General features: G+C 42.8%; 1 protein-coding gene across 5 annotated transcripts in view; it reads right to left on the bottom strand.

Moving 5' to 3' along the window:
- The window catches only part of MAPK10 (mitogen-activated protein kinase 10), a 313,465-nt gene that overhangs the window by 131,021 nt on the left and 170,149 nt on the right, over window positions 1-12,295 (bottom strand). For 3 of the 5 annotated variants that reach the window (XM_060247089.1, XM_060247090.1, XM_060247091.1), the window contains one exon: window positions 10,523-10,594. In XM_060247089.1, the coding sequence (XP_060103072.1) occupies window positions 10,523-10,594 (72 nt within the window). Of the gene's footprint in view, window positions 1-10,495; window positions 10,595-12,295 lie in introns of all 5 variants that reach the window. The other 2 variants (XM_060247092.1, XM_060247093.1) reach the window with 1 other exon arrangement.

Raw genomic sequence — 12,295 nt, 5'->3', positions numbered from 1 at the left:
TCACATGTCACTCCCAGAAGCAGTGCAGAGCTTGGAGAATTGCCTTCCTATATCTGAAGAACCTAAAAGCAGCCCTTCTAGAGCAGGCCAATATAGTACATCTAATTGACCTTCCTGTTTCCAAAGGAAGAACTGCAAAAGATCCAGCTAGTTAAAAGCAGTTAAATAACATCTTGCTGAGAGTTTGTTTTCTCTGCACACAAGTATGCAAGTGACTGCCAATCAGGCATAAAAAAGGTAAAGGTAGTCCCCTGTGCAAGCACCAGTCATTTTCGACTCTGGGGTGACGTCGCTTTCACATTTTCACAGCAGACTTTTTTACGGGGTGGTTTGCCATCGCCTTCCCCAGTCATCTACACTTCCCCCCCAGCAAGCTGGGTACTCATTTTACTGACCTCGGAAGGATGGAAGGCTGAGTCAACCTGGAGCTGGCTACCTGAACCAGCTTCCGCTAGGATTGAACTCAGGTCGTGAGCAGAGGGCTCCGACTGCAGTACTGCAGCTTTACCATTCTGCGCCACGGGGCTCTTTCAGTCAGGCATACCCAGAGGCAAAAGCTGAAGGGATCTTTGGCTTTTAGCCTGAGGGTCTGGGATACAGCTGGGCCAGGGCCGTGCTAGGGTTTTTGGTGCCCTAGACAAGCTGCCCACTAGCGCCCCCCACCCCAAATTTAAAAAAACAGAGACTGTAGGAGAAATGAAGAAACTTGAAACTATTTACATTTTTAATTTACAGGTTTTTATTTTAAATTTTAATTTTTAAAAAAAAAAATTGTGAGATTAAGTAATAAAAATTGTGAGAATACTACTTGATCCTTTTAGCTGGAGGTGCCAGGGACAAGACCTTGTGCATGTGAGAAAGATGCTCTACCACTGAGCTATGGCTCCCACCCCATGGCTCTGTTAAAGTAGAGTAGGGAGGATGAGTGGCAGCCTACTACTTCAACAGGAGCCAATTTTTAGAAACTGTAATTGGTTCTTCTTCAGCTTTTACAATTGTTTAGTTTATCCCTGCCGGGCTCTGAGGAGTGCACTGCGCAGGCGCCATCCGCTTTCACATTTCCCAGGTCTGTAACAAACCCAGGGAATGCAAAACTGCCTGGGAAGTGTCTACACTCCATGAAGCCTACTTTCCACTGGGAAAAGCAGACTCCAAGGAGCACACATGCTGTGCCTGGGGAGAGGGGGTGCCTGGCATCACCCCCTAGGCCATGTGGCATCCTAGGCAGCTGCCTACTTGGCCTACTCCCACACACCAGCCGTGAGCTGAGCAGAAGATCCGCCAGCAGAGAGAGGAGATCTGTTGAACTCTCCCTTCTCTTTCTTTTTGCTCCCTCCCCCCAGCTTTGTGTATTGCTAGCCACCCTGACCTGGATGGCCCAGGCTAGTCTGATCTTATCAGACAGTGGAAGATAAGTAGGTTGACCCCTGGTTAGTACTTGGATGGAAGGCCACCAAGGAAGTCCAAGGCTACTGCACAGAGGCAAGCAATGCCTCTCTTGTCTTGAAAACTCTTAGGGGTCAGTTGCAACTTGAGGGAACTTTCCACCACAATTGTTAGCCACTATGAGTCCCTACTGGGGAGGGAAAAAGTGGAATATGAATATGCTAAATAAAAATAAATGATAATTCTTTTCTAGCAGTGGCCAGACAGATTCCAGAGAAAGGTCCAGAAGAAGGTTCCCCTGGCAACAGACAGCATTCAACGATCAGAACCCAGAGATCCTATTCAGCTCTCCTGGCTAGTGACAGACCTACTTTGATTGGGCCCTAATAGGGTAGAAAGGCAGCCTCCAAATAATCAAAACAAATAAAAAGAAATACATATTCTCCACAAATTTTTCCAGTCACTTTTCAATCAGATAAGCTGGCGAACATCGCCACATCCTTCCACTAAGGCCATTTATCATTTTTTTTTTAAGACAAAGCACATCTTCAGAGAACATCATTTCGTAACTTTTTTTAAAAAGAAATCTTTGGTTTTATTACCTTTCCTTCCTTCAAATAATTTCCTTCCTTCAAATAATTTTGCTTGGAAAAATTACACCCACTACCTGGACAAAAAATACCCCAATAAACAGATAATGGTAGTGGTGATGGAAAATACGGCCAGGTCACAGCTAGTGCAGTGTAGAGGTTATGAGCGCTGGACTCTAATCTGGAGAACCAGATTTGATTCTCCACTCCTTCACATGCAGCCAGCTGGGTGACCTTGGTCCAGTCCCGGTTCTCTCAGAGTTCTCTCAACCCCACCTACCTCACAGGATGTCTGTTGTGGGGAAACGAAGGGAAGGAGGTTGTAAGCCAGTCTGAGACTGAGGGTATAAATACTACTCTTTTTCTTATGGAGCCCCTGCAAGGTTTCCAAGAAGAGAAACATTCAGAGGTAGTTTGCCATTGCCCACAACTCTGGTATTCCCTGATGGTCTCCCATCCAAGTACTAACCAGGTCCGACCCTGCTTAGCTTCTCAGACTTTGGCAAAATCAGGCTAGCCTGGGCCACCCAGATCCAGGGATTAAACCTGTTCCTTTTCCTTGGGGTTGGAAATCATGGATCAGTGCCATAAATAATCTATGTGGTTTTTAAAAAAAAAATTTTGTACAGTACTCAGTGCCACTGTTGATGCTGAAAAAGAGTTGGGGGTGGGTGGGTAGTAGTAACTTGAGGAAAAAAATGATTGATGAAATGGCCAGATGGTACACATGACAATATTTCTGAACCTGGAAAAATGTCAGTATGAATGTCCCTGGAAGAGGAACAGCCAACTGTCCACCTGAGAGTCTGATCTGGTCCACAGATGGTGCCTGGTGGTGCTATTGAGCTTTATTCAAAGCATGTATATAAAAAAAAAAGTTTTCCTGAAGTTTTATTTCTTAGGAAAGCAAAATTATTTGCAAAAGCTGAGTGAGAGAACTAGAATAAAGGAGATGAGATGGTAGGACACACCCATCATGTGACTTTCCCAGCATCTTTTTAAAGCTAAATTTCTAATCAGGGCCTTCCGGGGAGGGGGGAGATTAATCCTTTGACTTGCTCAGTTTTGCCTATAAAAACTGTCTCCAGTGTGTTACTTACTAGCCATGCAAGGGGTGGGGAATGGACAAAATATGTTCATTCATTTTATTTCCCTCCAGTGTTGATAGGAGCTGGAATTGGGGGAGTTATTGATACAAGTGTTCCCTCTAAGCTGAGTTAGTGTGAGATAACACATAGTTTTTTAGCCTCCAGTTCACACATTTTTGTCTTAGCTCAGGAAGGATGGCCCAGAGCAAACTGATTTATGCAGTAGCCAAATCGCTTGCTCACAACTTTAATGCCAATAGCTCACAAAGTAGAATTTTTGCTCACAAGACACCACAGTTTAGAGGGAGATTGATTGATACATAAACCATACAGAGGTTGTTCCCCTCATCTTGCAGCCCTGATTCAATTAGGGCCCAATGCTTCTAAATATGCCAAGAGATCTGTGATCATCATCTTGTCTACGTGGACCCACACTCTTCTGTTTTGATGTTACATTTTCTGTTTGCTCTAGGCTATGCCCAAACTTGCAAGAACTCTCTACAGAGATCGCCTCCATGTGTTGACTGAACACACAGGGAGTGAGAGCAGGCACAAGCATGCTAGCCACCAACACACACATACCCCACGTAATCATCCGGTCGTCTGCATGGTATGACCTTATGAGCAATACTCCCTCTCAGCTGTGGAGTCTCACGAGCAAAAATTCCACTTTGAGAGCTACTGGCATTAAAGTTGTGAGCTACTGCATACCTTAGTTTGCTCTGCGGCCATTTTTCCTGAACTAAGACAAAAATGAGTGAGCCAGAGGTTAAAAAACTGAGCTAGCTCACACTAAGAGCTTAGAAGGAACAGTGCTTGTGAGCAGTTTGGTCTGTATGCCAAAAATAATATGATATCTAGCCTCAGATTGCTGTCTAGTAAACAGAGAAGCTGGTGAGAGAAGAACGTGGAAGCTGACAACCTGACTCACTGGGATCTTGCCCTTCTGTCCTTGTTGGCTATTGTCGGAAACAGGGTTCTGAACTAGATGAACTTATAGAATCACACATGATGATGATGATGATGATGATATTGGATTTATATCCCACTCTATACTCTGAATCTCAGAGTGGTCACAATCTCCTTTACCTCCTCACAACAGACACCCTGTGAGATAGGTGGGGCTGAGAGAGCTCTTACAGCAGCTGCCCTTTCAAGGACAACTGCTGCAATAGCTATGGCTGACCCAAGGCCATTCCAGCAGCTGCAAGTGGAGAAGTGTGGAATCAAACCTGGTTCTCCGGATAAGAGTCCGCGCACTTAACCACTATACCAAACTGGCTCTCCACTACACCAAACTAGAGTTGGAAGAGACCTCCAGGGTCATCTAGTCCAACTCCCTGCACAATGTAGGAAATCCACAAATCCACCACCCCACCCCACCCCGCCCAGCTATGGCCTGATCTTGTTGGTCTCTTAGGTCCTTAAGAGATGCAACTGAGATCAGCCATGCTTTGGTACTGAAGTAGATGCTTTACTTATGTGTTCTTCTCTCAGCAGCTGCTCTATCTTCTGGACGGTGATCCATGGCTAGATATAATTTGTTTGCATACAACCCAAGTTCTTCACTCAACAACCCTGCAGAGTAGTATTCCATCATTTTCCTCCACCAAGCAGACTTTACGAAATGAATTGCTATCTGTATGCTTCTTGCAGGAAGCGCACTGAGACTTATATTCTCTTGTACACCAGTAAGCTGTGGGTTTTTTTTTTAAATCAAAGGGGTGAGTATAAATCAATTATGTGAACTTAGAAAGTGAAACAACCTGTATTAATGCCATCCACTGGACAATTAATATATGCAATTGCTTTGGTCATTTTAACAGCCATTAAACTGATGTTGATGGAACGGATGGAGAAGACATGAAACGAAAGACGCTGGTTCCAACACGAAAGAGTCCTGGTAAGTTAATGCATTTGATGTGAATAATGTGAAACGCTGCATGAGGCTCTTCCATCTTAATGGAGCATGAGCAGAAAGTCCAGGCCTATCCGAGCTTCCTCTCATTAGTTTTTAAAAAAAAACCACTCAGGGGACCAAAGCCATTTGTTCTCCTGCCTGCATACAGCTGAAGAGAGGAAGTGGATGGTCCCAAAGATATCCATCTGGTTACCACTGTGACAGTGATATGTAGGATTGTGCAGAGCCTCTCTGAAACATCATTACTCACTGAAACTCTAACCTTTTTTTTTTTTTTGCAATCTCTAAAACCCTTAAGATAGGGCACGGTCCATGGCTCAGTGGAAGGGCATCTGCCCAGTATGCAGAAGGTCCCAGTTTCAATCCCCAGCATCTCCAGTAAAAGGACAAGCTGGTAGGGGTTGGGGAAAACCTCTGCCTCAGACCCAGGAGAGCTGCTACCAATCTCAGTAATGGGGGAACATAAAAAACATCCAAATAATGGGGAATGGGAAAACATCCAAAAATTTCTCCCATCAACAATATACCTTTCAATATGATATGTAAGCTACCTTTAACCTCACCCTAAACTTAAATACACCTAGCACCGTAACCTAACAGTGACTCGATCTGTAACCCTAAACCTAACCCTAGACCCTATGGGCCCTTTCACTGTAATAATTTCCATAGGCTATAATGGGGAATGAAAAAACATCCAAAACTTTCCCCCATCAACACTATACCTTTTACTATGATATACAAACTACCTTTAACCTCACCCTAAACCTAACCATACCTCACACTGTAACCTAAGTTTGACTCGATCCAAAACCCTAACCCTATCCCAAACCCTATGGGCCCATTCACCGTAATAATCCCCATAGGCTATAATGGGGAATGGAAAAACATCCAAAACATTTCCACATCAACACTATACCTTTCACTATGATATGCAAACTGCCTTTAACCTCACCCTAAACCTAACCGTACCTTGCACAGTAGCCTAACTGTGACTCGATCTGTAACCGTAACCCTAACCCTGATCCTCTGGGCCCTTTCAGTGTAATGATTCCCATGGGCTATAGTGGGGAAGGGAAAACATCCAAAACTCTTCCCCATCAACACTATACCTTTCAGTATCATATGCAAGCTATCTTTAACCTCACCCTAAACCTAACCGTATATAGACAAGTAAATAAATAAATACAGTATGTCACAGAAGTGAGTACATCCCCTCACATGTCCTGTTAGCCGCCCTGAGCCTGCCTGGGCGGGGAGGGCGGGGTATAAATAAAAGTTTATTATTATTATTATTATTATTATTATTACATTTTGTAAATATTTCAGTATATCTTTTCATGTGACAACACTGAAGAAATGACACTTGGCTACAATGTAAAGTACTGAGTCTACAGCTTGTATAACAGTGTAAATGGGCTGTTGCTGTGATGAACTGGTATGGATGCTAACAGCCAGTCCTTCCAGCTAAACAGCAAAGGCAGAACTTAGTACTCTGTCCTTGGCTGCGAAGCTTATTGAATTCCATTCCACCCTCCAAAGTTTAAATGATCAGGCCTTGCATTCTCAAGGGCAATTAATTCCAGGATAGTTGCATTAGGGGCCACTTCGTGCTACAACCATGACACAGAGGCCAGCAAAATCAGCTTCTAAATAGCATCTCTTTATGCTGAAGACAGAAACCGCTGTGAAGTTTACTGCTCTGTACCAGTCAACTTCCGTTCAGAGCATTCATACCAGGTTTCTGGCAACTTTTGCTGACATGGGAAACTTTCCATGCCATTGAACGGCATGACCCAAATGACAACAGTGCTGACAAATTTTACAACTGTACACAGAGGGCTGCCCCACAAAAAAGGGGTGGCCTCCATGCAATAGCTCTGACCTATATCAATCTCTGCAGCATACAAAGACAAAGAGAATAACTGTACCAATCTTTAGAACTAATATGGTAAGGAGGAGAAGGTGGTTTTATCTAGTTTGCTGCCAGCCCCAATTCAAGGCACCGCTTCTAACCTCTAAAGGCTCATACACTTTGGGTGCTTGAGAGACCTCTTTCTACCTGGGCTTTTTTTTTGTAGCAGGAACTCCTTTGCATATTAGGCCACACACTCCTGATGTAGCCAATCCTTCTGGAGCTTACAGCAGGCGCTTTACTAAGAACCCTGTAAGCTCCAGGAGGATTGGCTACATCAGGGGTGTGTGGCCTAATATGCAAAGGAGTTCCTGCTACAAAAAAAGCCCTGCTTACTGCCATACTGGCCAGTCCAGGCACTATGTTTGACTTCATCAGTTATTCTTTGCATGTTTCCCCACCTTTGGAGGTGAGGTGGATGGTCATAAGGGCTCAGGCCTTTTCAAGGATACCATCATGGACATTTGTTGGTTCCCAGCAAATACTTTTCTGTTTCAAATGGCTTTTAAATTATCTGTACTCTTGTTTGGTTGGGTTTTTTTAATCTCCAGCTTTGTGGTTTCATGTATTAACCTGGTTTTTATTTGCTGGTTTATATTATGGTTTTTACTGGCACACATCGGTTCATCTTTGGGGGTCTGACTATATTTTAACAAACTGTACACACCCTCAGACACTGCTAGTGCAGAGGCGGTATTATAAATATTTTAATTAAATAAATAAACTTGGAATCTACGGATGGGAGGGAGAGATGGTACATGTGCCCCACGGTTTCTTCTGAGGTTCCTTCTGCCTGGTTGTTTCCCACACAGGGTACCAATAATGTTTCCACAGCAAAAGCTTACTTTATGAAAGAAGAGAGCCCCATTAACATTAATTCCATTTAAAATGATCTCAATTAACCATTTAATATATCCAGCACACATACACAGAGAGGTAGATCGTATCAGGTGGGTAGCCATGTTTGTTGGTGGTGGTGGTGGTGGAAAGAGCCACCAAGTCACAGCTGATTTATGGTGACCCCAGAGGGTTTTTAAGGCAAGAGGCATTCAGAGGTGGTTTCCCATTGCCTGCCTCTGCATAACAACCCTGGTATTCCTTGGTGACTCCCATCTAAATAATGCCCAGGGCCAACTCCACTTAGCTTCTGAGATCTGACGAGACACCTCAGGCCAGGTAGCCATGTTAGTCAGTAGTAACAGAATAAAATTAAAGCCCTTTACTGAGTATACATTTTCATGAATCAAAGCCCACTTAGTAATACAGAAATGGGAATATATCTGATGAAATGAGCTCTGACTTACAAAAGCCTAAACGCTAGGAAATTTTATTGATCTTTAGGGGGCTACTAGACTTGAACTTTGTTTGACAGAGACAGAGAGGTGCATGTATGTAGAAAGGCCATATCTGTTTAAGACAGGTGGCTAAACTGTGGCTCTTTCAGACATATTGTCTGGCTGTTGAAGCCCCCACTGACCTTTCAGCTAACTTGGAGAAGACATTTCTTCCTCTAAATAATTTCTCCAAGCCGCGCCAGCTGGCAGCTTGGAGAATGAATTTAAAGTTAAAGTTGCTTTCTTTCCACCTCTCCCTGCCTCCTCCATCTTCCTTCCTTCAAACTTCTGATGTTCATGCCTTGCGGCTCTCAAACATCTGGCATTTATTCTATGTGGCTCTTATGTTAAACAAGTTTGGCCACCCCTGGTTTAAGATATTAAAAACATCCCTGATCTTGAAGGAATGTAACATCTCAAAGCACCTTGTGGTTGAAGTTTTTCTTATGGAACCTACATAAGTTGCTCGCACCGAATTTAGGTTGAAGGGGGACTCAGAGATCCCAAACCTTCTTCACCTGTTGATAGGAATGCTCCGTGAAGTTGTCTTCTAGACTGTCCGGACTACCAGAGCCATGAGGTTCCAGCTTCCAGATTTCTTAACTGATAGCCTATTTCACTGAAAGCATCACCTGAGATGTTGGTAGGTACTTGACTACATCAGCTGAATCAAGAGCAAAATGTAACAGGACAGAGTCCATGTAGTGGAACACAATGTTGTGTTACTACTTTTTGTAATAACAGAAGCACCTAGGTAGACTCAGATGAGACATCATGTTAAGCCAGTATCAAAACAACACTGTACATATTTGCTGGAGTTATGCAAATTCCTTGTCCCTGCCTCCATCTTCCCTTCTCACACAGAGCACAATGAAGGAATCATGATTCAAAAGAATCTCCGGTTATCCATGATGTATAACTGCAGGCAGCTGGGTTAACTTGAATTGGTTTCCCTCATTTCCATGTCAGGATTTTAATCCTCATTCTGGGAGGAAAACTAACTTTGGTTACTGGACCTTCTATGACACTCATATGTCATAGTAACTGGAGTTTGCTTTAACCCAGGCTTCCTTTGTTGTGCTCTGTGAAAGAAGGGAGGAAGAGTGAGATGCATGTACAAGTCCATCCACAAGAGCCAGTATGGTATAGCGGTTAAGTGTGCGGACTCTTATCTGGGAGAACTAGGTTTGATTCCCCACTCCTCCACTTGCAGCTGCTGGAATCGCCATGGGTCAGCCATAGCTTTCGCAGAGCTGTCCTCGAAAGGGCAGCTGCTGTAAGAACTCTCTCAGCCCCACCTATCTCACAGGGTGTCTGTTATGGGGGAGGAAGGTAAAGGAGATTGTAAGCTGCTCTGAGACTCTGAGATTCAGAGTGAAGGATGGGGTATAAATCCAATATCATAATCATCTTCTTCTTCTTCTGGGTTTGTAGACCTTGTTGGCTTAATGCATTCTCTGAAAGCAGACTTGTTTTTCTAGCATCCATCTGAGTTCAATAGAACCACTACAAAACTAAACAACTTAAAATCCACATTGGAAATGTCATCATAATTTTTACAATTTTTAAGCAGTGCCCTTATGCTGTGTAACTAACAGTGCAATCCTACGCAATTATTCCTATTTAGACCCACTGAAATTGGCATAGGATTGAACAGTAAGGAATAGTTTTGACACTGTCAAAGTAAACTGTGATGTGGTTTTTGTAAAGAAGACATTGGATTTATATTCTGCCCTCCACTCTGAAATATTCATGATGGCTCATTCAGATATGATAAACAATGGCTTATTTTAACTACAGCTAGTCAGCAAAACTAGGATTTCATTCACAATCCCTCAAACCCTGGTTTGCCTCAACAAGGATTTGCTTTTCCCCTTTAGCCTAGCAGACAACCACCAAAAAATAACCCAGGATTAACCCAAGATGTCTGTGTTCATACATTACACAAAATCATAAGTTAAGATTAACTGCAATTAATAAACCAACTTCAGATCCTGATTTGATAGGACAGAAGCCCAATCTCATCAGATCTCAGAAGCTGAGCAGGGTTGGTATTTGGAAGGGAGACCACCAAGGAAGACTCTGCAGAGGAAAGCAATGGCAAACACCTCTGCATAATCACTTGCCCTGAAACCCAATGAGGTTGCCAACTTACCACAAGTCAGCTGCAACTTGACAACACTTGATGCACACACACACACAACTAATTACAGTTAGTGAAGAAGCTATTATAATATCGACTGCAAAAGATGGAAGTACTGTACCTTGTTTTACCTGTAAGGAACACACACCTGACAAAAGGCAATCTTCACATCCAGGGTAGGTTCACTGCAGAAGTATAAGAAGTGGCGGCTCATAAATACCTGCAAAATTGAGGAAAGAAGGGTATGAATATCTGCCATTGACTTCTGATGTGGAATTTTAACACTGAAAACATTCTATCTGTGCAACCTGGATGCATTGACTCAGCGGGGAAGGGAAGAATATCAAGAAGACGACGACATTGGATTTATATTCTGTCCTCCACTCTGAATCTCAGAGTGGCTCACAATCTCCTTTATCTTCCTCTGTCATAACAAACACCCTACGAGGTAGGTGGGGCTGAGAGAGCTCTCACAGAAGCTGCCCTTTCAAGGACAACTCTGTGAGAGCTATGCCTGACCCAAGGCCATCCCACCAGGTGCAAGTGGAGGTGTGGGGAATCAAACCCGGTTCTCCCAGATAAGAGTCCACACACTTAACCACTACACCAAATCAAGAACTGAGCCCTCCAATCAGATTGCAGAGATAAATCTCAGGAAGTAGACAATATGGGGAATCAGGCTCCAGGGTGCAACACTGTGCTTTTTCCAGGTGGAAGTTCTTCTCCCACAACAGCAATGATGCAGATGGCTAGCATTTCCCTAGAGCTCAGAAGCTATCTGCAGCAATATCTGCATTCCTGAATAAGGCAGGGGGCAGAGTTAGCCTTGTAGCTGATATTGTCAGGGAGATGGTGCTGTGAATAACAAGTTCATGGCCTCAAAGGACAAGGAACAGCAAAACCAATGTGAGCAAGACTGGAAATTCAAAATGGCACTGGGTGGGTAGGGAACATGGAAGGCTACAAGATCCAAAAGATCTTGTAACTACCTTTCAAGCAGCAAAGAGCAGGCAACAGTTCAACTTTGTCAGAGTTTTGGAATTGCCATTTTTGAAGACTTTCTGCTAGAGATTTCTGCTAAGACTTTCTGCTATCTTATATTCAATACTAAAAACTTGCTGGAGTGGCACCATCCATTTAGCCAACCCCAACCCCAAGTCCTCTCACACCAATCAAAACACTGAAATGAGTCTACTGGCTGTTGAAACAGCTTCTGTGACTTCCTACCAACATCTCCCAGGTGAGATTAAGCACTGGGATAAAACTGTTTGGACTGAAAAATCCCTGAGGTTGTATTGCAGTACTATACCATTAAAGTTTCCACTTCAGTAATAAAAGGGAAAGTATTAATATTAATAAAATTAATATTTCACTTGTGCAAATTAATTTAAGAAACTGGAGATAAAGCACAAACTCTTTTTTAGCCTTTTGTTTAAATATTTTATTTATTTTTTCAACAGTAACATAGAAGTTATAATATACACCAAGATGTTAAAAGATAACCTCCAAGAATAAGCTCAACAAGCTATAAGGTAATTGCTTGTAACATATAGGGTTTATGCATGCATCTCAACAACCCTTAAGTTACATTAACTCCAAGACTGTATATGAGGTAAGTGCTTGTAACATATAGGGTTTATGTAACTATCTCAGTAACCCTTAAGCTACTTTGAATCCAGGACTGCAAAACATAATCCTTTTCTCTTCTATATGTACTATTAAAAATGAGCCAGTAAACTACAGCATTGCTCAGACAGAGTGATATCCTTCAATGTATCATTAAGTGTCAAATGTTCCAATACCAGAAACCATTGTTCTACAAATCTGGAATCATACTGAGAATTTTCCAAATGCAAAATGTGACCTGCTGTTTTTCCCCCATTATAAATAAAATTGCATAAACTCTAATCCAATATTCCTA

This window comes from Heteronotia binoei, chromosome 9 (genome assembly GCF_032191835.1).
Source record: "Heteronotia binoei isolate CCM8104 ecotype False Entrance Well chromosome 9, APGP_CSIRO_Hbin_v1, whole genome shotgun sequence".
Taxonomy (NCBI): domain Eukaryota; kingdom Metazoa; phylum Chordata; class Lepidosauria; order Squamata; family Gekkonidae; genus Heteronotia; species Heteronotia binoei.
Note: the sequence above shows the minus strand (reverse complement) of the source record. Positions and strands in the feature narration are given on the sequence as shown.